Source organism: Rissa tridactyla, chromosome 1, assembly GCF_028500815.1.
Source record: "Rissa tridactyla isolate bRisTri1 chromosome 1, bRisTri1.patW.cur.20221130, whole genome shotgun sequence".
Taxonomy (NCBI): domain Eukaryota; kingdom Metazoa; phylum Chordata; class Aves; order Charadriiformes; family Laridae; genus Rissa; species Rissa tridactyla.
The window spans coordinates 98,374,218-98,397,543 of record NC_071466.1 but is presented as its reverse complement, the minus strand read 5'-3'; the positions used below and the strand labels follow the sequence as shown (position 1 = coordinate 98,397,543).

Sequence of the window (23,326 nt, the reverse complement as noted above, 5' to 3'; positions counted from 1 at the left end):
CGGACCAGCACTTCCAGCTGCCTGGGCCCCAGTCTTTGTTCAGACTCCGGCCGTGTCCCCTCTGGGTCCTGTCATGGCCAGGAACCGTGGCCCAGCGGCGCTGTCCTGGGGAGACACGAGAAGGGTTGAAGAAGCGAGCATGGCCCTGGCTGCAGAGGCCAGGTGATGGCACAGTCCGTGCCAAGGAGCGCATTGCGGAGAAGGGGGGACCAGTAATACCGAAAGTGCTTCATTGTGGGGTCTGTCTTTCTGGCAGCCATTCCCTATCAAGAGGGATGCCATCCAGAGGGACCTGAACAGGCTTGAGAGGTGGGCCCAGGCAAACCTCATGAAACTCAGCAAGGCCAAGTGTGAGGTCCTGCACATGGGTCAGGGTAATCCCAAGCACAAATACAGGCTGGGTGGAGAATGGCTTGAGAGCAGCCCTGAGGAGGAGAAGGACTTGGGGGTGCTGGTGGACGAGAAGCTCAACATGAGCCAGCAATGTGCACTTGCAGCCCAGAAAGCCAACTGCATCCTGGGCTGCATCAAAAGCAGCGTGGCCAGCAGGTCGAGGGAGGTGTTTCTGCCCCTCTACTCTGCTCTGGTGAGACCCTACCTGGAGTACTGCATCCAGCTCTGGAGCGCCCAACATAAGAGGGATACGGACCTGTTGGAGTGAGTCCAGAGGAGGACCATGAAGACGATCAGGCATCTAAGAGCACTTCTCCTCTGAAGACAGGCTGAGAAAGTTGGGGTTGTTCAGCCTGGAGAAGAGAAGGCTCCGGGGAGACTTTATAGCAGCATCCCAGTACCTAAAAAGTCCTCCAGGAGAGATGGGGAGGGACTCTCTATCAGGGATTGTAGTAACAGGATGAGGGGTGATGGTTTTAAACTGAAAGAGGGGAGATTTAGATTTGATACTCTTTACTGTGAGGGTGGTGAGACACTGGAACAAGTTGCCCAGGGAGGTTGTGGATGCCCCATCCCTGGAGGTGTTCAAGGCCAGGCTGGATGGGGCTTTGAGCAGCCTGGTCTAGTGGGAGGTGTCCCTGCCCATGGCAGGGGGGTTGGAACTGGATGGTCTTTAAGGCCCCTTCCACCCCAAGCCATCCTACGACTCCACAATGACCGGCCCGGCCCCGCCCCGCCCCGCCCCTGGCGGGAAGCCTCCGCCTCCTGCCCGGGCGCATGCGCGGGTTCGCGGCGTGCCCGCCCCTGCGCTGCTGCTGCTCCGCGTCTACGCGCGCCGGCATCGGCTCCACGCGTTCCTCACGTGGGGCCGCCGCCATGAAGTTCGCGTACCGGGTGAGTGACCGGGGACCCCGCCGGCGTGGGATGGCGGCCCTCGCCTCCCACTCCCGGCTCCTTTAACCGCCCCCTTCCTCCCCTCGCAGTTCTCCGGCCTGCTGGGCACCGTCTACCGCCGCGGGAACCTCAGCTTTACCCGCGATGGCAGCGCCCTCATCAGCCCCGTCGGGAACAGGATCTCCGTCTTTGACCTGAAAAAGTAAGCCCGCCCCGGCGGCTGCCTCCCCCGCACCCCCGGCTCCCGTCAGGCCCGCCGGCCCCTGCCCGAGCCGCCCGCCGGCGGCGGGGGGAAGGGGGCAGGAGGAAGGGCCTGGTACTGCCAGCGCTGTTTTTTGTGGGGGGTGTAAAGCTCCCAGGGGCTTGTGGAGCCCGGCCCGAGGGCGGCACGGCGGCAGCGTTGTCCGTGGGGTGGTGGCTCGGGGGGGAGCGGTGCTCCCTTCACGCCCGGCTGCTGCAGCCCTACGTGAGGAGGTGTGGGGGTGCAGCTGGCGTGGGCTGGGGGGCTTCCAGAAAGGTTTGTCTGCCCAAAATGACCTGAAAAGTTTCTGGCTTAGCGTTAAAAGGTAGAAGCCAGCCTAGTGGAATAGTTTGTTGAGGTGTTGCATGGTGCGGATTTTATGCACGTAGGTCCCTGGGGAGAACAGCATAAGATGTATATAAAAACGTGTTTTAGAAACAAAGAGGTTTGCAATTGATTCAGCCCTGTGGTTTCTTGGTGTGCTTCTGTCTTGTGCTGTCTCTCATATATGGCAAAGCCTAGACTGTCATCTGCCTCTCCTATAGGCCAGAGTTGTGATTGATGCTTGTCATGCTGGGATTCTGGTCAAGAGCCTCTCTCTTACATAGTTGGTGCCCATGGGATTGTGACAATTAAAGACAGTCATGGGGGTTCTACCTCTAAGCTCTTTCAGTGGCTTTAACATAGGTATCAAACCATATTTCTTTGATTCCAAAGATTACTTTTATTTTTACATCCTTGTACCCAATTTACTGTTTTATCTTTTTCTTGCAGTAATAAGTGCGAGACGTACCCATTGGCTACACGGCTTAATATTGTGTGTGTGGGGCTCTCTCCAGATGGGACTCTTGCCATACTAATTGATGAAGGTACTTTCGTAAAGGAGGCATTTGTTTTATAAAAGAATGAAATAAAAATATAGGCTGAAGAGGAAAGTCTGTATTGCTACGTATTCAGCTTTAACACAAATTAGAAGTACTCTGCTTTAATAATTACATTAGAATTTCTGGGGAAGGTATCTTTATTTACAGTACTTAGAAATTATTTACAGAATGTAGAAAGTGACTTGTAATTTTAATTGTATTTTTCGTCTTAATATTATTCAGTGTACTGTATTGAAAAGTTTCCAAGGAGGTACCTTCCCCCTGCCTTCCCCCTTCCTCCCCTTTAAGGAAAGAAATTGAGCTTGCTAGGATTATGGTTTCTTTGGGAACGGGATTATTTCCATGATCCTTCTTTTTCTGCCGTTACAGAGGGAGCTGCCTTGCTTGTCAGTTTGATTGGTAAATGTGTGATTCATCAGTTTTACTTTCACAAGCCAGTTCACAGTGTCAGCTTTTCACCTGATGGCAAGTAAGTAAAATGTGCATGCTTTAGAACAAAACAAGAGAAATAACCCCATAAACTAGTTGTAGTTAAGGTATTCTGGCCAATCAGGGGACAATACCTATTGATTAATGTAGGGGAGATTTTGAACTGATTGGGGTTACTTTGTAAAGTTGAGAGGAGAAGAAAAGCAAAGCCTTGGAAACTGATAGTGTCAGAAAAGTTGCCTGTCACAGGTATTGTCTGTCTGTGGTGGGACTCTCAGAAACACAGAAAACTTGTTGTGAGTCTTAACTGTTTTTAATGTATTGTAGATAAGGTGAAAGAGGCCATGACAGGGGCAGTCAGGGCTGCAGAGTTGCACGATGGCGCTCATGGTGGTGCAGTTTCACTGCTGACTTGTGTTAGTCTAGTGCAACCGTGCTATTAAAAGAGGCAGTTCTCTGAATTGAGTGCTGCTTTTCACATCCCTTGACTGCACAGTTGCTGAGCCAAAGCGTGGTGACGTGAATGTTAGAGGCCTTAGAAGGGTGAGAGGAGAAAGTGTGGAGTTCCCCTTTTGGTGCCATTCCTCAGTTGGATTGACTTAAAAGTGATCATGAATGAGTGTTTGCTTGAGAGTTGGAGTCACCGTTCTGTGTTAGGGAATTATACTGGCAACAGGACAAGATTAGAGGATATGTGTAACAGGGATGCAGGTGCTCTGTGTTTGTGAAAGTGGCCAATATATGGAGTGAAGAGAAGTTGAAATAGAATATTGTGTTTTGAATGTTTGAACTTTTTCTTCCTTTGTGAGAATTAGGTGACAAGTATTTCACTATTCAATTTAAGTAATTTTTACTGAATGTTTTCTGTTTTACAATGCATAAGGTATACCTTTGTTCACAAAATTGGGGCATAATATTAATCTGCAAATAACTTTTTAATTCAAAAGCAATCCATATTTATTACTTCAGTGATGCAAAAACCTTTTTAACATTGTTTTGTTACGTTCGGTTGCAATCTGTACTGAACAGTTGTTTGCTTTAACAGCTTTGTGTGCAATTACACTTTTTTTTCCCCCCATATGACAGGAAATTTGTGATTACAAAAGACAATGTTGCTCTTATGTATCATGCTCCTGGGAGAAAACGAGAATTTAATGCGTTTGTTCTGGACAAAACTTATTACGGTCCATATGATGAAACAACTTGTATCGACTGGACTGATGATTCCAAGTGAGTCTTTAAATTAATGCACTGTCTACCTGCTCACATTGTTAGTATTTGTATGCGTGTTGCAGTCCCATCTTGAATGAAAAAAAAAGCTATAATTAGGCAGACTAGACAGTATAAAATAAGCATGTATTAGGGATTAACAACACATTTTTTCTTGAAAATGCCTAGTTATCATAAAAGGAACATGTTTTAGGAACGTGAGTGTGATTGACCGTTTTAATGTATTTAATCCCACCTATCTTTGTTAGAGTTGCCAACTTCAGTTTACAACTCTCGTATGTGTAAAATTACTTTTAAAGGGGTGAGTGGTGTCTTGCCATTCAGAACGTTCTCCACCCACTGAAGGGTTTTTCAAACCAGTGTTCTAATGCAAATTGCCTTTTCTTTTGTAGATGTTTTGCAGTGGGGAGCAAGGACATGTCTACATGGGTGTTTGGAGCAGAACGATGGGCAAACTTGATCTACTACTCACTTGGAGGGCATAAGGATATAATAGTAGCCTGCTTTTTTGAAGAGAACAGTCTAGATGTATGTATAATCATGCGACATTCTTGAATTTTAGTATTAAAATAGTTGAAGCAGAATCTTACCTGTAGGTAAGGATGCTGACTATTTTAGTAATATCTCAGAATTTAGAAAATATGTAATATGTCTCTCGACTCCTCTACTATGATTGGGAGCTTAAAATTCCATGATGGTTTGAAGAAGTAAACTTTAGAAGGAGATTAAGTTATTTAAAATTGCTCCCCTCAAAAGTTTTAATTTTAAATAAGAAAAAATCAATTAGCTGTAATGCCAACTGGTAATCAAGTTGCCTTCAGTCTTTTAAAAAATTACATGAGGGCGGGTAAAATAAATCACCAGTTCTCAGGACAAGTGAATTTTCCAGATGAAGGCAACCTGAATTCTAGAGGACAAAGTAATATATTATCCTAATGACAAGAGGGCAGACTTGCTAACCCTGCTGCAATTCTGTATTCATAGCAAGACAGCAAAGTACAAAACATAGGTATTACATGATAATTGTATGTTTGTGTTTTTGTATTCTAGCTGTACACAATTAGCCAGGATGCAGCGCTGTGTGTGTGGCAGTGTGATACAGAGCTGGATGGTTTGAAGCCTAGGCCCCCGAAAGATGCAGCTAGGGAAAAGAATACAGAAGAAAATGATGAAGAGTTTCTCGAGGAGCCAAAGGGTGAAGAAATTCACGGAAAAGCCAACCCAAGTGAACAAGAGACTAGAGATAAGGTTAAATATTCACGTGTTGCAAAGTAAGTGATTTTCAGTTTTCAAAAGACAGTTATTGTTGGGATTTACCATATTGGGCTTTTTTTTCCACCCTTTATCACTTATTCAAAGCAGTATAAAACTCTGCCCAGGATTTAGTAATTTACTGTAAACCCCATTTTAAATCATTTTAGTAAACACGTGTCTGTCATACCTTGACTATATGAAGGGCGATACCCTTCAGCCAGAGAATAACAAGCCAGTATAATTTTAATAAGATAAGAAATACTGACTTACAGTGTATGTTTTAGCGGTTGAAAGTCAAAAAGTGTAGCGAGATCTTCAGTACAGTATCCTCTAGCTAAGTCAAAGCTAAGGCTTTGCGTTCTTGTACAGAGAGATTGGTTGACTTCAAGAGGTGACAGCAACATTTGATAAAGATAGCTCATCAGCCTTTGTGGTAACATACTTGGAGATGTCTTCCTGAAGGATCTCCCTATCTGTCCGCATCAAAGGAGAGGTGGCTTACAAAGAATAATCCAGTTTAAAATAGTCGCAGCATTTAACTTTGCTTGAAGAAGGATAACGTTTGTAGACCAGGATGCATGTAGGGGCCAGGTGGGAAGACCTGACATTAGACTTCTGTTCTCAGTCTCTCTGACTCTAAAGAGAGTATACATACTCTACCCCAGCCCGGGTTGGAATTAGCCTCAGGGAACCTGACTTCCAGACTGAAGGAATTTAGAGAATACAACTATTGTGGATAACTTTTCAGATGCTCTTTTATTTGACGGTCATATGGTGCTTATCTGTTTAGTTCCAGTAAGAGCTATAGCTACAAAGAAACTGAGAAAACCTTCACCAGCCATATAATATCTATGCCTATTGCTTCAATTCCTTCCTCTGTTTAAGAGGACTCACGTATAGAAGGATAACCAGTGAATTCCTGAGGGTCACTCATATTGGCATTAGGTGATCAAAAGAAGATGCACAGTGCAGTTCCTCCGAGATTAACTTTTAGTTGCTTTCATTGCATGTGATCAGGTGTTACTTCTGATAATCAGAGTATAGTAGCAGCTGTAAACGGTGAGGGAAAGAAGAGAGTTAGTTTTCACTAGCTATGCAAAGTACGTATATCTAGCGATTTCTGGAACTACTGCTTTTTAGTTTTATTGTAGGATAGCTTTATCAAAATATTTGACATATCGAAATGCAACTATAGCAGCATACTTTTTCTTTCGCATTCAGTGTGCTTTTTTCTTTGATGCCAGGTATTTTTTCAATAAAGAGGGAGATTTTAATAATCTGACATCTGCAGCTTATCACAAGAAAACACACCTTTTAGTCACTGGTTTTGCCTCTGGAATCTTTCATCTCCATGAGCTTCCAGATTTCAATCTGATCCACTCCTTGAGGTGAGGTATGGGGTTGTGGTTGGGTTTTTTTTTTGGTTTGGTTTTGGAGGGGCGTACGTTTCTGGTTGTCTGAGAACACACTATGTTTAGTACTGAAGGATGAATAATCGGAGCACAAAAATCTTAAACTTGAGTATCTATTCAGTATTGTAATTTCTGGAAAGGCAGAATCATAGTTAGATTGATGTAATAAATACCATACAACTCCATTCCATGTCTAATTATGGAAAAGTGAGGTCTGAATGAGGAACTCCTGAGTTGTTGGCTATACATTTCTCCAATGCTTTGAACTTCATGTTGGCAGTTTCTTTGTAGAAAATAAAGGTAGTGTCTGAAAAAAAAGAGTTCTGCATATGTAAAACTATCTGGAAATTGTCTCTAAGTTGAAAAATAAAACCAATTATTTTCCATTGCTGTATGATGCTAGCAAAATAACGCATAACTTTGTTGTACAAAAAAATTGTTGGTTTTTTTCTGGAATGTGTGGAGTTTTAATCTGTGCTGGCAAGTACATCTTTATTTGGGATGTAGATACTCTGTCTTTATTCCAAATAAGGCAGTATTGTCTATTTGATGTTTTTGAGTATAATAAAGGAAAGAATTTTGATGTTACAGTGGTAGAGAAATTCAGTAAGGTAATCAAAGAACTTGCCTGAACAAAGGAAGTAAACCCTAGATTTGCAGTTTTATCACACAAGGCGTGAAAACGCAATTTGTTTATTGGGTAATTCTCTTCCTTCAGTATTTCAGACCAAAGGATAGCTTCTGTTTCTATCAACTGTACTGGTGACTGGATTGCCTTTGGATGTTCAGGTTTGTAGATTCTTTTGGTCTGTAATCATGGAAAAATAAGGAATGTTGTGGGCGTGCAAGCCCAAATTTCTCTTACTCTTCTTGACTCGAGGTGTTAAAGTTTTGTTAATTTATAGTCTCATCTCTCTAGTGTCTAGATACAGTAAAGCAAGTCCTCACAGAATTCTTACGAGTCAGGGAAATACTTTGCTAACAAATGATAAAAAGGAAAAGGAAGTGATTACTCTTAAACCATATATGAAAACTCTAGCAGAATTAGGATAAAGCCCTTATCCCTTGAATATGACTTATCCTTAGTGTAGTTCATAATATGCTTTCATTCTGGGCTGTCTCTCTTCCTTTGCTGCTTATTGCACAGCCTTTTACGAAGCTACTTGGATGTTGCAGCATTCCCACCCAGTCCATAATGGTTTGCGTGGTAACCAAGATTATATGCAGCCCTGGTTTTCTTTCCAGGTAATTTATTTTAAAAAGTAAGAAGTTACCATCTCCTTTGTATTGGAACGCCTAAGGTTAGCTTGGGTATTCCGTGCGGTGACCAGTAAATAAGGCCAGTTGCCAGTCAGATAGTTATGCTATCAAGATGAAAACACACTGTTCAGGCTTTACATTACTCTTCTGTCACTGTTTTTGAAACACAATTTTGATTTGCGTTACGTACTTTAGATTTAAAAAAAAATAAAAATTTATGAATTGACATAAACATGAAAGTACAGTTTTGCCCTGGAATGCTTCTGATTTGTGTCTGCTTATCAGCATGCATCTATTTGTTACCAAAGCTGGTTTATAGCATTGCTGTTGTAGTACTGAGGGTGTTAAACCAAGTAACAACTCTTGATTGTCGAGGAAAGTTTGAACTTATAAAATGAAAAGGGCTTTTCTTGGGATTGATATGTGCATAGTGCAACCTGTCTGCATAAACTTTTTTTTAATGTTGCATGTAATTATGTGTTTCGTGGCTTGCATTTGCAGGGTCTCATAATTGTATTCATCATTCTGGTTTATTATTTGCATGTGCTTTTAGGTTTGGGTCAGCTCCTGGTGTGGGAATGGCAAAGCGAGTCCTACGTGCTGAAGCAGCAGGGGCATTTCAACAGCATGGTTTCGTTAGCGTATTCTCCAGATGGACAATACATAGTCACTGGAGGGGAGGATGGGAAAGTAAGTGAAGCTGTATTTCTGAAGTATGAACTTAAGTCTGAATAACACAGTTAGCAGATTCAGTTTCCATTTTATGTAGAAAGATCTGTTACTGTAACTGATAAATATTATTCTTAATATAAAATTTTAATTTTTTGTCCTTTCCTTGAATGTTTTGATTTTTCTCTAGAGCATATATAGTTTGATTTATTATTACTGCTATCCTCTGCAAATTGCATCACTTACCCTTTTTAGCGGGTGATTCTTTTAATTGTTATAGACACAGTCACCGTAAATACAAAAAGATCTAATTCATCAAATCTTAACTTATGTATGCTTGTGGTGATTCCATGTTATTTTTAGATGAATGAACTTCAGTCATCCAAATTCATGCCCTTTTAATAATTGGTTTTGATGTTAAATTGATTTCACATTATTTATAAAAGTGCAATTCCTAAACAGATATTTCCAAAATGTACTATTGCAGAAGCTTGTTTTTTTTAAAGAAAAATTAGCTTCTCGTGGATTACTTGTATTGAAATGGTAGGCTGTGTGTACAGGTACTGTTGTTTTGTTGTGTTTTTTGTTTTTTTTTTTTTTTAAAAGATGTTTTATAGATTAATCCCACAATCTCTTGGCATGTAAATGGGACTAAGATAGTATCTTATTTCCTATCAAAACTTCTGAATGTCAGAAAACAGACCTGCTACTTCCTGGTTTCTGCTATTCAGACTCAAAATTGGCCAAATCCCAGAAGTCTCAAATGGCAGATAGCTCAACAAAGACTGAAGGATCATCTCAATTGTAACTTTTGGAATGGCTTCACAGTTGGTTTTGAATTTGACGCTTGTCTTATCTGTGGACGGTACAAAGCTTGGGAGCCTGAGATGCTCACCAAGTGCTGTAGCTTTCCTTGAAAATAAACTTTGTTGCAAAATTTTTTTTTTCTATCTCCATTTAGTTTCATGCTGTATATGTGTCTTTAGGGGCTTAATAAGCTGTGGCCTGTTTGCCTCACTTGGCACAGAATTCCTTACTGATGGTACTGAAAGTCCTTTATGCTACTGCCGAGTTCTAGGACTAACTTTTCTTTACTCTTCTGTTGCCTTACCCTTACTTTCTCTCTGAACGGATGATGGACATTTCTAAGAAGGCTTTTCTTGTCTCCCTTGCAGGTGAAAGTGTGGAACACTTCAAGCAGCTTTTGTTTTGTCACTTTTACAGAACATACTAGTGGTGTAACTGCCGTAACTTTTACTTCCAATGGTTATGTCATTTTGAGTGCTTCCCTAGATGGCACAGTGCGTGCCTTTGATCTACACAGGTAACTCTTATAAAGCTTTTGTGTATCATTTAGTCTTCAGTCTGGGGAGAAGGCACCTGTCTAATAGAATGTTTGCCATAGTTTCAGTGGTTGAGCCATTACAATACAACTCTACAGATTCTAAAGAATGGACATATGCTATGTGATATAAGAAAGCTCTTCTGTTTGAGTATTTTTGGCTGCTATTACTGCAGAGCTGTTAATACCTTTTTTGAATCTTGGAATCATGCTGAGGTGTTGCATCTAATTTTATACAAAGAATATTTTTTCTGTAGATAGTTTGAAAGACTACAGAAAGTAGATAGTAAAATTAAATCCTTTTTATAATATGTTCATAAAACATATGTTTAAGTCTACCTAAAATGTTTTCATAATTTGTTTTCACATTTACAACAGATACCGCAATTTCCGTACCTTTACTTCTCCGCGACCAAGTCAGTTCTCTTGTTTAGCTGTGGACTCCAGTGGCGAGATTGTATCAGCTGGTTCCCAGGATTCCTTTGAAATATTCATCTGGTCAATGCAGAGTGGGAGGCTGCTAGATGTAAGGACTTGAATTTAACACATAATATAGATCGTGATGATACCAAGTAACTTTGGGATTAGTTGGAGGGCTTCAATACAACCTGAAGTGTTTTGTTCTATTTATATTCAACAACTGGAGCTACGCCATAGTACTCTTGGCAACTTTTGATTTATTGCACGGAGGCTCTCCTGGATGCATGTGGGAAGTGGTTTTTGGAATTTTTAAGTAATGAGCTCTTTGTCGTGAGAGTCTGTTATCGTTTGAGAAACCCACAACAATTTATTGTTGTTTAGACAATTATTCTATCACTTGATGACTCCTCCCTACCCAGGAAGGGGAATTGCGGGGGGGGGGGGGGGGGAAACAAGGAAACCTGGGAGTTTAAATATAAATAGATTTAAAAGAATAAGACTAAATGATTAACACTAATAATACTGAAGAACCAATATTGATCCCAATACCAATCTAAAATATACAAGGATTAAACTCAGCCAATTCTATCATCAGGAAACTATGCACTCCTAGCAGTGGACAGGAAATATCGGACACTGTGAGCACTACGGCTCTGGGAGAGAGGGAAGGGCTCAGGGGTCTGGCACCGGGGTAACAAGTTCTCAGGATCGCAGTCATCAAGGAAGAGAGAGAACTCCTCAGCCAGCTTTCTCATTTATATTGAATGTGATGTTCATGGTATGAAATAACCCTGTTGGCCAGCTTGGGTCAAGTGCCTGGGTCTCACTCCTCCTCATCCCCGCACCTGACAAGGCTCGAAAACACAGACCTAGAAACCGGCATACCATAGCTGGCTGTGAAGTAAATATTTTCACAAATTCAGACACTAGAGTCTTCTAAAAGTGCAGTTTTCCCAAGCGTTAGAAGACACCTAACTGCAAAGTAAAATTACTGAAAGAGAAAATAGTTCTGTGTCGGTCAAACCAGGACATTGTCTTTCCTCTGGTAGTTATTCAGAGGTGTTGTTTTCTACAGGTAATGAAGAAATTGTAGGTGCTCTCCTAAGATCAATACAGATTTCATTTGTATAAGGTTCTTATTATGTAGGGCGAGAAGATTATTGAGTTAAATCCCCACTGTCTTGCTGCTAGTTTAAAAAGCATTATCTTCAGAGTAGATTTAATAAAAGAGGGACACGGTACTGAGCAAATCAAACTCCTTTGCTATTTTCAATTCTTCAGCATTATTGTTCATTTTGTACAAGTAGGTGAACTCGGCTATTCATGTATTTAATTTGGCATAGCTGTTGAATACAAATCACCGTAGTAACCCATCATTTTCTCGGCTGAATCTCCAGAGTTTTGAGTTTACTTTCGTTCCTTGATTTCTTCTGAGAGGAGTAGTAGCTCCATGCTATAAAAATCTGTATTACTGTTATTCGATTCACAGTTTTTATTAGTGTGTTTTCTCAAATGTTTTTAGCTGCAGGATGTACTGAATTCTCACAGCAATGACTTGCTTTTTCACGGTTAGTCTGATTGTTCCAATAAGGGGGCGGGGGGGGAGCACACCCTATTTCTAAGTCTTGGTCTCCAAAGAGACTGTATGTATGCATAAGAGTGGCTGTGGATGCCTAAGCCATGCTAGCACTTTTGTGCATTTTTTTTAAAACTTGTGAAAATAAAAACTTGAAAAACACTGGTATGTATCATGCCACATGTCCAGAAGTGACCTCAGGCATGTGTGGACAAGTTAGGCATGGTTTCATTGTTGTATTTAGAGTTTAATGAATGCAGACTACATGTATTTCAGTTTCTTTCACTTACTCTGTCTTATCTTTTCTTCTTTTATTAGGTCTTATCAGGTCATGAGGGCCCCATCAGCAGTTTGTCCTTTAACCCAATGAAGAGTGTTCTAGCTAGTGCCTCTTGGGATAAAACTGTCAAGTTATGGGATATGTTAGACAGCTGGAGAACTAAGGAGACGCTAATATTGAACTCGGATGGTAACCTTTATTTCATCTTATATAAAATATAAAAATATTACCAAAAGTAGTTCAAGAATGAACAACAGAATGCAGAGGTGGTGTTCTTGACGAAACCCAAAGGTTGAGATAGTTCTCTATGGTATTAGTTAACAGTGCAAGAAATCTTTTTTTATTTAATACTAACTCTAGCTTTATAATCAGTGGAGTTGTCCAGAGAAAACATACAATCATACTTGTTACTCTTAAGCTTTTTCTGGTATTTGAGATAAGATCCTAGAAAATGTAGGGTATTAGAAAAAGATCTGACTGTGTTTTTAACTGTTAATTAAATTCTTTGCAGTTCTTGTTGTTGCTTTCCGTCCTGATGGGAAGGAGCTTGCAGTTGCGTCTTTGAATGGACAGATAACATTTTGGGATCATGAAAATGCAGTGCAGACTGGCTCAATTGAGGGAAGGCATGATCTTCAGATGGGAAGGAAGGAGCTTGATAAAATAACTGCCAAACAAGCAGCCAAGGGAAAGTAAGTAAATGAGATTGCAGCGAAGAGAGAGGTGCTTTTGCTTCTGAATTGTTTCTTTCTATTTGGTTTTTACATTAAGATTTCAGAGTGCATCTGCTGTTCAAATATTTTGATTCTGATGATGGATTTTAAAAGATTGCCTGATGACATCTGGATGGATCCTTTTGTTTCTTTTGCTGTGTTCACCTACTGATCAGCATCATTCAGAGTATCTGTTCTCTTTCATCAGTTACAAACTTGGGTTGCCAGCATAATATTATGCTTCTCATGACTAGTTGTTCATTGACTAAATGTGATAAGTTTTTAAGTGGATATCGTGTTATGTAGGTACTAGTATGTAACTACTGGTTTGTGGGAACTGTTAAGTTTTTTAAAAAATGTAAATATACTCTGGGTTTTATTACATGTTAGTATGCATGTGGAGTAATGCTTAAAGGCAAATTGAATTTGTGTGCTGTCAAAAAGTGTAAGAAAGAAGTCAGGTGTTTCATTCTTCTCTTTTTCCTTGAACGCTCTCCCCCCCCTTTTTTTTTCCCCCTACTGTTCCCCTTCAAAACAAAATGAAGAAAGGAAACAATGACTTTTTGGGGAAAAAAATGTTTTGTTTTTTTTTTTTTGGATGATGAGCTTTCAACCATTGTTTAAAACATATCATGACATTGGTTTTTCTGTAGCTCTTGTGACCGTTCTTAGTGTTGTATAGGGCTTAGTTGAGAGCTCATTCATTGAGCTGTGACTCAGAATCAGAAAAATGGAAGTATTTCAAAAGCTGTTGAAGTTCTGAATTGTTTGTGATTCATAGTAAAGCACCGAGTACTTGTTTGTGGTAAACGGTTTTCTGTGTTAAGTACCTATTGTGTGAATGAAGATCTCTACTTTTTCCATGGAATGGCTACTCTTCTTTGCTTTCACACCATACTCATGTCATTTAGCTTGGATGTGGCAGTGAAATTAACTACTTTCTCTTTTTCTTTACTAGATCTTTTACTACTCTGTGTTACTCGGCAGATGGTCAGTCGATTCTGGCAGGTGGATTGTCAAAATTTGTCTGTATATATAATGTCAAGGAACAGATTCTTATGAAAAAATTTGAAATCTCATGCAACTTTTCTTTAGATGCAATGGAGGTATGTGACCGTAGCAGTCAGTTTTTTTTCATTTCCCCTCCCTGCCCCCAAGACTTCGGTTTTGGTACAACATTTCATTTAAGAGGAATTAATGAATGTTTTGTTAAACACGGGTTCATTTTCTTGGGTTTGTGCAGGAAAGTGTTAAGGAAATATTTATCAGAAAACAAAATTAATTCCTGACACTCAGCTAACTAAAGCCTTGCCAGATTGCAGTGTATTGGTATTGAATGAGCAGAACTCTTAAGCATAGTTAAGTCAGTTAGCACTTAACTTAAAACTGAAGAGAAACTATGAAAATTGAAATTATCACTAGTTTTGTACTAAGCTAACTTTCCCTGGGTGTCAGTTGTTTGTGTTAGCAAAGACATGAAGGATTCTAGTGTGGACGCAGAAGAACATCACTGACCTTTACAAACTCAGTTGCTGAATATTGACAAATGCAAAATTAAATCCCCTTGTAAGTAAAGTGAACTATGAAAAGCATCAGAAGGAAAAAATTCCAGTAACCCTTCTTAACGTCCCCTTATGTGGAATAATAATGATTGTTCCAGTGTTTATGTCGGGCTGTGTTTGACTGGTTCTAAATATATTTCTTTGACAACAGTGGTTTATGAAGCAGCCTTCGTTTATCCGCTGCCCTCTGTTGTGCTAGTGTAGCTCAACGTGTGGCTTAAAGGGACACCAGAAGTGAGCCAACAGGAAAAGAATCCTGGAGGGGATGGGTGTTTAAAAATGGGGGGTGGGGAGGTCCCTAAACATCATTTGCATAGCTGTCTGGCTATGCAGCGCTTACATTAGCATAGGGCAGTTATGGAACCTGAAGGGGAGGAAGAGTAGAGCTGCATCTGAGGAAATGGTGCGTCTCAAGTAGAACAACATTATAATAATATGAAACTGCAGTCTAAACTGAGTTGTGCTGTTCTGAGGTGTTAAGACTGAGGCAGCCTGTTTCTCATCTGTGGTCGGACACTGTTGCCCACTGTTGTGAAATTGACAGTTTTCTCCGTAATTTTGGAGAAACTTTTGGAAGAAAGTGCAAAGAAATAGTAACTAGGTAACTCGTGAATGTTATTGAGAATTTTCAGTTAATACGGGTGTTTGATAGGAGATTCGGTGCAGTGAACGGAACTTGCGTGTTTTTCTAGGAGTACTTAGATCGAAGAAAAATGACTGAATTTGGCAGCATGGCTCTGATTGATGAAGGGGGTGGAGGTGATGATGGTGTTGCTATTCCTCTTCCTGGAGTAAAAAGAGGTATGGCTTTGCTGTCTTGTCACCAGTTTCATGTGGATGAAAACCTTTGACCCAGAGTTGATACCAGATAAGAAGGGTTTGAATTGTTCAGCTCAGTTTTAAAGTTAGGATTACGTGAATGTTCTGTAGCTGCAGGGATCTGTTACACAAGTGTTCAGCTGATGTATGGGTCCTTTTGCACAGCAGAAGCAACGGGAAACAGGAGGTACTGTGGTCTCCTGGATATGGAACCCAGCAGTCCTGATTTAATTTTCAAAGAGCAAAATTCAGTCCCACCACTTATTTCACCTGTAAGATCTCTTGGACTTGGACTGTCCCTTACCCTGTCTTTAACTCTGGCCAGGTTTTGGCATGTTTCACATTATTTTTCAGCATCATGATAACAGCATAGTTAGAGTTGATAGCTAGACTGTGAACTTTTGGTGAATATATTAAATCACTTCTAAACTTGTCTTTCAGGTGACATGAGTTATCGACACTTTAAACCAGAAATAAGAGTGACTTGCTTGCGATTCTCTCCCACAGGTGAGTATTGACAACTAATGTAGGATTTTTATATTCTATGTAAAACAAGTAAAAGAATAGAGCATTGGAGGAATAATAATGAAGTACAAATGCCTTGGAGATGGTATCTCCAGATGCTCTGCAACACTGATAGGTTTGTAGTCTAGTTTCTCATGCAGTGGGTAGTTAGGATACTTAAGTGTACATCAGTTTCAGATGGTGTTTTTAACAAACGTCATTGCTGACAGGTCTGTCCATTATGCACGGTTTTCAGTCTTGTCCACTTCTTGTAAGCAATGAAGAGTCATCTGTTTATCATTACTCTTCTGTTTCCATCCTAGAAAACCCAGCTGTGTGCTTAAATATTGTTACTTTTCTTCTAGGACGAAGCTGGGCAGCCACCACCACAGAGGGTCTTCTTATCTATTCACTAGACTCTGGGCTAATTTTTGATCCTTTTGAGCTAGATATTGATATCACACCCAGCAATATACACAAAACACTGCATCAGAAGGAATACACTAAGGCTATCATCATGGCCTTCAAGCTGAATGAAAAGAAATTAATTCAGGAGGTCATAGAGGCTGTACCTAGCAATGAAGGTAAGTGTATCTTCCATAAAATTTGACTGAACTAGCTGGAAACACACATGTGTAAGCCAAATAAGTTGAAGTGTAAAGGGCAGAGCTTAGTTGGGGGGGGAGGTTATAACATTGATATTTAAGGACTTGCTACTGTAGCGGAAGACTAAAGAGGAGGGGTTGTCTTTTGTAAAAAAAAAAAAAAAAAAAAAAGTAGACTTCTTGGATTAAACTTATGTTTAAATTTTACTGTGTGCTTGTCTAGTGATTTTGAACACGGAATTTGATCAGGTCTGGATATGCAGGTAAAGTTTTTGGGTGTCAGTTCTCAGAAGCAGCTGATGTTAGAGTGGCACAGCAAGTTTAACGTGAGTTAGCAGTGTGCCTGTGTGATGAAGGCAGTCAGATGGATACTGGGCTGTACTATCAAGGATGCAGTCAGCAGTTTGGGGAAAGTGATTTGTCTTCTCTATTGAGTGCTTCTGAGACCACATCAGAGTACTGTGCCTAGTTTTGGGCTTGCCAGTACAAGACAGCCATTGATACTCTGAAGCATCTGGTGGAGGGCTTGGAAAAGGATTGGAGGGCCAGAGTGCATAACAGCTGAGGAGAGGCTTAAGAGACCTGGGTTGGTTCAGCTTTTAGAAGAGAAGAGAAATATTTTTATTGTCTTCAAGTCCCTAATGGGATGTTGGAGAAGGCAGAACCAGACTTGGAGTTGCACAAGAGGCAGTAGACTTTCTGCAACATGAGAAATTATGACTAGATATTAAAACCATTAGTATTATGTTGAGGGTAGTCAAATACTACTCAAATATCCACTCAACTGGATAAAGCTCTGGGCCAGCTGCTCTAAATTAGTGTTGCTTTGGACTGCCAAAATTTGGCGCAACTCTGTAACTGTCAGCCCTTAGAAGTTCTGATGATTTTTGTTCCTTTAGTTATAGTGTTTGTTAAATTCATCCCTCTAAACAAACATAAATATGGTCCTTATAGAGGGCTGTGTTCACAGAAACCAAACAGATTATTGGTTAAGTGCCAAGTTCTATCTAATAAAAGACAGATGCTTTCACAATTGTGAAGTCAGAAACAAAAGGAGCAGGTAAGGTGTCACTTAGCTTTGGAGGACATTTACTGAAGTCATTCTTTAGCACCCTTTTCATCATTTTGATAACTTTCATTAGCTATATGTGGTAGACACAATCTTAAAAATAAACTTTCAGTAGCGTATTATGGAGTAATGTAGTTAACTTCATAACTGCATTAACAGTTCCGTCATAGTAACCTCGAAGTATGTTTTCTTAGCCTTACCTCAACTGTTGTTACCCCAGTGAAAGGTATTGATTTCCTTCCAGTGTTTCATGTGTAACAAATAAAAATTCCTTTTATCTAGTTTAAACGTGCTGTAGTCTGAAATCAGATGTGTTGCCAGCCAGCTGCTTTGTAGGATTTTCTTTCTTATTCCCTAGGTAGCAAGCCTGATAATTACACGTCAGGGTAAATCATCTTTTTGCATAACTTTGTTGGCATAATGGCATTTGCCTCTGGCAAAACTTAGCGCTGTTTTACTGAAGTTAACCAAAACTCCATGCACACACGCAAGACTGGGTAGGTAGGCAGGTGGCAAAACCTCAGGAGCAGAGGAGACTTCATGGAAACTTAATCCACTGTTAACAAATGAATGTGTGCCTGTTTCTTTAAAAGCAGAAAACTTTTTTCACAGTTGAATGTTACTTAGGCCAGTTGAAGTGGCTGCAGAGAATAGGAGTTGATTATTTTTGAGAGGACTGTATATAAGGTCATCATAGTTACATGCGAGATTATTTTGAAAGCTTATAAATCATGCCGCTTTGTGGTGCGCAATTGCTAACAGCATTCAGACATTTCCTCTGTGAGCAGGCGACTTTGCTGTCTTTTCAGGTATCCTTTATTGCCTCTGATTATTATGCCTAACAAGTTCCACTGAATACATGAATTTGTATGAAGTCAGAAGCAACAAGACTTCAATAAAGTCTAGTTACACCGAAAGAGGAGGAAAGGGTGGAAGTAGAAGTTCTGAAGGAGGGATGGTGGGGAGGGTATTCTGGTAGGAGGAGGAACTTGCGGGGAGGGGGGAGTTAAGTTCTTGCGTTTAAATACAGGATTGATTGGAAGGTTCAAAGAGGAAGGACTTGTCTCCTGAGAGACTGTGGTACTGTACTCTGAAATACAATATTAAATATCAAATAGTTACCAAGGTGGTGCTTTCTTCTCCATCCCTATATGCTTTCCTGTGGTCTCTTTCATGTTATTCCAAATAGTTATTAAGAGTTATTAAGATACTCTTAATATCTATGGGCTTTTTTTCTTTCTGCACAGTTGATGTTGTCTGTTCATCGCTCCCGGACCTTTATGTGGAGAAAGTATTGGAGTTCCTGGCCTCTGCATTTGAGATATCTTGTCATTTAGAGTTCTATCTTATTTGGGCTCATAAGTTACTCATGCTGCATGGACAGAAACTGAAAACAAGGTGAGATGTTGTGAAAGTCAAAAAGCTGACAAGCATTTTATAATACCTGTCAGTTTGAGGTGTTTAATTAAGTTACTGACATTCTAGATAGATGCATATAGGACAATTAAAAGTACTTAATCTACATTCATTACATGTATGTTTAATAAATATTATTTCAATTCTTACATTTATTTATAAAATTTACATTTTAATTTCATACAGCTTCTTTTCTAACAAGTGTATATCGTAGAATTTGGGAGGATAAATTGCAAAAACATTTTTCAAATATTACAGTTAAAACTGCGTAACTTGCTTACCCTATAAATGCACAGAGATTTCAAGAGTGATAGGATTTTGGCAATTGTGTCTTTAAATAATTATACATACTAAATGTAACTGAAAGATGATGTGGAAGTACTGACTGCATTTTGTAGACTTGGCTTGTGATTACAGCATGTGCCTTCTAGCTTGTTAGTATTCTGCTTTCCTACATAGTTCTTTACAACTACATATGCCTGCTATACAAATTCTATTCAGCCCACCTATAAAGTATTGAGTTTATAGACTTTGGGGAATAAAAAAAGGCAAATTTACAAATTTAAAATAAGCTAAATGAAAGGTAATCTGAGAGGGAGTCCTGCAGGTTGAAGAAACAGTGCGTTGTGTAACTCCTTGTTTCAACATGGGTATTAATGTTTTAGTTACTGAAATGACTGGAACAAATTTTCTCCTTTTTGTTGCTGATGAAGTAGAAGAGGAAGATTTAAAACAAATTCTTCCTTGATCAGAAAGCATTGTAGTACCTGGAAGGAACTGTCATCATTAGAGCAAGCAGAATTAGTTCTTCAAGCTGCAGTTTGACATTGGGAGTGGGGGGAAGATTTCCGGCAGTAATGTTACTTGTTTTGAGGATAATCATTGAGGGCAGAGTCAAAAGCAAAAAGTTTTTGTTTATTTAATATTATCTTAAGACATTCATGCTTAGAAGTTAACATTTGTTAAAATTTGAGAATATAGAAAAGTTCTAGATTTCCGTATGTAAATATAAATGGCACTGCAAGTTGCGTGTTTTCTCCATTCAAGGTCAGTGAAGCTGCTCCCTGTGATTCAGTTCCTTCAGAAAAGCATCCAACGTCATTTTGAAGATGTTTCCAAACTGTATGTATTCTTGTATTTAAGTTTAAATCAAAACCCTGAAAAAAGTGTGGAGTAATTTGGGGGATAATAGCATGGTACTAAAACTTTTGAGACAGTTTTCTTTTAGAGATGTTTTTATTTTAGGAGAGAAAAGGAATCTTGTTTCTAGTATGTTGCTGTTTATTTTTACAGCTGTGAATGGAATATCTACAATATTAAATATGCATTGGCCATTTCAAAACAGCGGGGTATGAAACGCCTGGCAGAAGAAACATCAGTAGATGAAGACGACTTGGATTCTGACAGTGATTATCTTATGCAAGAAGTTCATAAAGACAATCTTACTTCCTAGTTACTCTTTGTGGGAGGGAGAAAACCTAAGAGTAATTTTATGCAGTGGTATTCACTGAGAATGAGCGGCCCTCATAGTGGCATATTTAACTCTTTAACAGTGTGGATGGAGTTACATGTGAGTGATAGAAGTGGGGGAAATGTAGGATAGACAAAGTGCCATCCATGGTGTATTTGGTGTACCCTTTGGCCATAACAGCTTGACAGCATTGATTTCTTGATTGATTGATTTCTTCTTTTATTGATCCTGATTTAAAGTAAGACAAAAATGTATTCTTGTATCAGTGAAGTTAGAACTATGACTGGAAGAAGTGCATTTGTTATTAAAAATGCATTGTACATAAACTAAGTATTGTGAGTTATTTGTAATGCAGTCTGTCATACTTTGTGATGGACCTTTTTTCTTTTTTTTCTTTTTTTTAAAAATCCTTTTTAAAATCATTCTTAATTGGAGGTTGACATACTGCTCTCAACTTGCTTTAAATGTTGTTTTAATTGGTTTTAATACATACATATTACTGCAACACTGTTAGGAATAAGTGGACCCATTTTTCTTAGTTCTATAGCTTCCAAACCTGATGAAGTTTCAGTAATGAGGAGGATATACCCATAACAATGAGTATGGGGGGCGGGGGGATATTACTATGCTATATAACTTCAGCAGAAGTTTAATTTATCTGAGAGACTGTAGTAAAAATTCATTTTCAAACTGTAAGAGGATGTGTTACAAGAGGTTGTTTTTTTTCCTCATGAAAGCCCTTTCTCATCTTTTTTTTTTTTTTAATGTTTTTATTAACATATGAAAACTTTAAAACTCTTGGTTTCCTTCCTTTTGTGAATTGGCATGAGGCTTGGCTAGTAACAACAGTGAGATCCTGAACACATAGAACTATATCCATGCTTGTGATGCTTTCAAGCCACATGTTAAGAGGGCTCTGTTAACGAAGATACTGCGAATATTAATAATAAGCCAGAATTGATTTTTTTTTCAGTGTATTCTGTTCTTTTGGATTTGTTTTCCGGTCTCTTTTCACTCTTGGAAAAGAGGAGAGGTACAAATATTAAAAACTGCTAAAGGAAAAATAAAATCGAAAATATACAGCAGGCACATACAGTCTGTAGAATTTCAGTCTATAAAATGAAGAGGCACTTGCTACTTAAATAAAACATAGCAAAGTGATTTGTTTTGGTTTTTTTACGGTAAAATGTCTAAAAATACCTTGAGTTGCTGGTGTTCCCTTGCCTCCTAACATTTTCATGGTCATGCCAAAGTTTCAGGGTCTCAGGGGTGTGAGGGAGCTGGGCTGGAGCCATGCGTAAGCTTTGTACCCTAGGTAGGAGGGGGAGGCATAGGTTGGTAGGGAAGAAGAAAGGAAAAAAAAAAAAATCCATCTTGGGGTCCTTGTAAAACTGAAGTGCTTAAGCTAATTTGAAAAACATGATTGTGTTACTTGACATGGTGTCAGGTTGTTGTTACTTCTTAATCCGTTTTACTATTTTTCATGCACACATTGTCTTTGCATGCTTTTTTAAAGACCATATATTTTGCCCAGGCTGTAATCATTCCGGGCTTATTGCAGCAATAGCTTTGAGGCCTGTAAAATAGGAGTTGTGCTGTTTTATGAAGTGGGCTAAATTGATCACTAAATTTATATTTATCTCTTGGGTTTACAGTGTTACAAAACACAGAATATGTAGAAAATGTGGCCTTTCAGAACACCAACTTTAAAATATGGTTTGGGGTTATTTTACTCTTCACATTCAAAACATTTCTGAAGATGAAAGATTCACAAAAAGTATGTTTTGGAAAGTGCAAGTACCTTGAGAGGAGGCGAGAAGGGCAGTGAAGCACCTCTTCTGGTACATGAGATAAGGACGTGTTCTACTCATTTTAGTCATTTTGCTTGAGCTATGATAATAAGCTTTTAGGTTACAAGGACACATTTTATGATGTTTATGAAACCTAACAAACTTTTACATTATGCCTTTCTAGATTTGTAGGAAGAATAATGAAAACTAAATACCTGGTTTTATGTTGTACGTCCCAATCTGGGCTGAGGTGTTGGAGCAGGGCTGCGTCCCTGCCTTCCATGTATGCAAACTGGCGTCTGGGCTTAATTAGATCCGATCATAGATACAATAAGGGAATGGTTAGAGTTAAAAGAGGGGACCTTGAAGATCGTCTAATTCCAACCCCCCTGCCCTGGGCAGGGACACCTCCCAGTAGACCAGGCTGCTCAAAGCCCCATCCAGCCTGGCCTTGAACACTGCCAGGGATGGGGCATCCACAGCTTCTCTGGGCAACCTGTTCCAGTGTCTCACCACCCTCACAGTAAAAAATTTCTTCCTGAAATCTCCCCTCTTCCAGTTTGAAGCCATTACCCCTCGTCCCATCACTACATGCTGCTATGAAAAGTCCCTTTTCTATAGATAGCTGTCTGTACGTATTTCAACTGGACTTTCTTAACATGTAGCTTGGTTTCCTTGGTAAAGGAGAGAACAAAATAAGCTTTGTATTGGGAAGGAAATTTACCAGCGGTGAAACATGGCACTGTTTAATGTTTCTTTTGCCCTTCTTTTTTAAAAGCAATACTGTATTTTACAAGATCCTAGAAAGAAAGACATGAATAGTGGGTTGTTATAATTTTACTCGCAGCTCTACTCTCCGCTGCTTCTTGCTGCCCTTGTCCCGGCGCGCCCCTGCCATCCCCGGGCTGCGCACACCTCTGGCCGCCCCCTCTCCCTTGCGGAGGGAACCCGGTGCTGCCGGGCTTGTGTTCAAAACAAGCCCCAAGGGTTTATTTCCATGCGCGTTTTAACTTATTTTGTACTACTACTACTATTATCGCTAAACGCGGTTAGGGAAGGGGCCGAGGCCTGCCCCTCCCCGCCGCCAGGGGGC

At 39.8% G+C, this 23,326-nt stretch overlaps 1 protein-coding gene and 1 long non-coding RNA gene across 2 annotated transcripts; one reads left to right on the top strand and one right to left on the bottom strand.

Annotated features, from left to right (window-relative positions):
* Positions 1 to 1,180: 1,180 nt before the first annotated feature.
* PWP2 (PWP2 small subunit processome component) lies at positions 1,181 to 21,599 on the top strand. The gene is made up of 21 exons (XM_054188339.1): positions 1,181 to 1,287; positions 1,377 to 1,489; positions 2,303 to 2,397; positions 2,782 to 2,881; positions 3,928 to 4,071; positions 4,464 to 4,599; positions 5,122 to 5,342; positions 6,570 to 6,713; positions 7,456 to 7,526; positions 8,551 to 8,687; positions 9,842 to 9,990; positions 10,387 to 10,534; positions 12,323 to 12,473; positions 12,796 to 12,976; positions 13,956 to 14,103; positions 15,252 to 15,360; positions 15,820 to 15,885; positions 16,248 to 16,466; positions 18,804 to 18,954; positions 20,020 to 20,094; positions 20,266 to 21,599. Exons 1-21 carry the CDS (start codon positions 1,270 to 1,272, stop codon positions 20,423 to 20,425), a joined length of 2,736 nt encoding a protein of 911 aa, XP_054044314.1. The 5' UTR covers positions 1,181 to 1,269; the 3' UTR covers positions 20,426 to 21,599.
* On the bottom strand, positions 19,871 to 23,201 carry LOC128904263 (uncharacterized). The gene is made up of 4 exons (XR_008464455.1): positions 22,958 to 23,201; positions 22,449 to 22,537; positions 21,644 to 21,754; positions 19,871 to 20,129 (listed from the first exon to the last, which is right to left on the bottom strand). It is a non-coding gene; the product is annotated as an uncharacterized LOC128904263 (long non-coding RNA).
* Between the last annotated feature and the right edge of the window lie 125 nt (positions 23,202 to 23,326).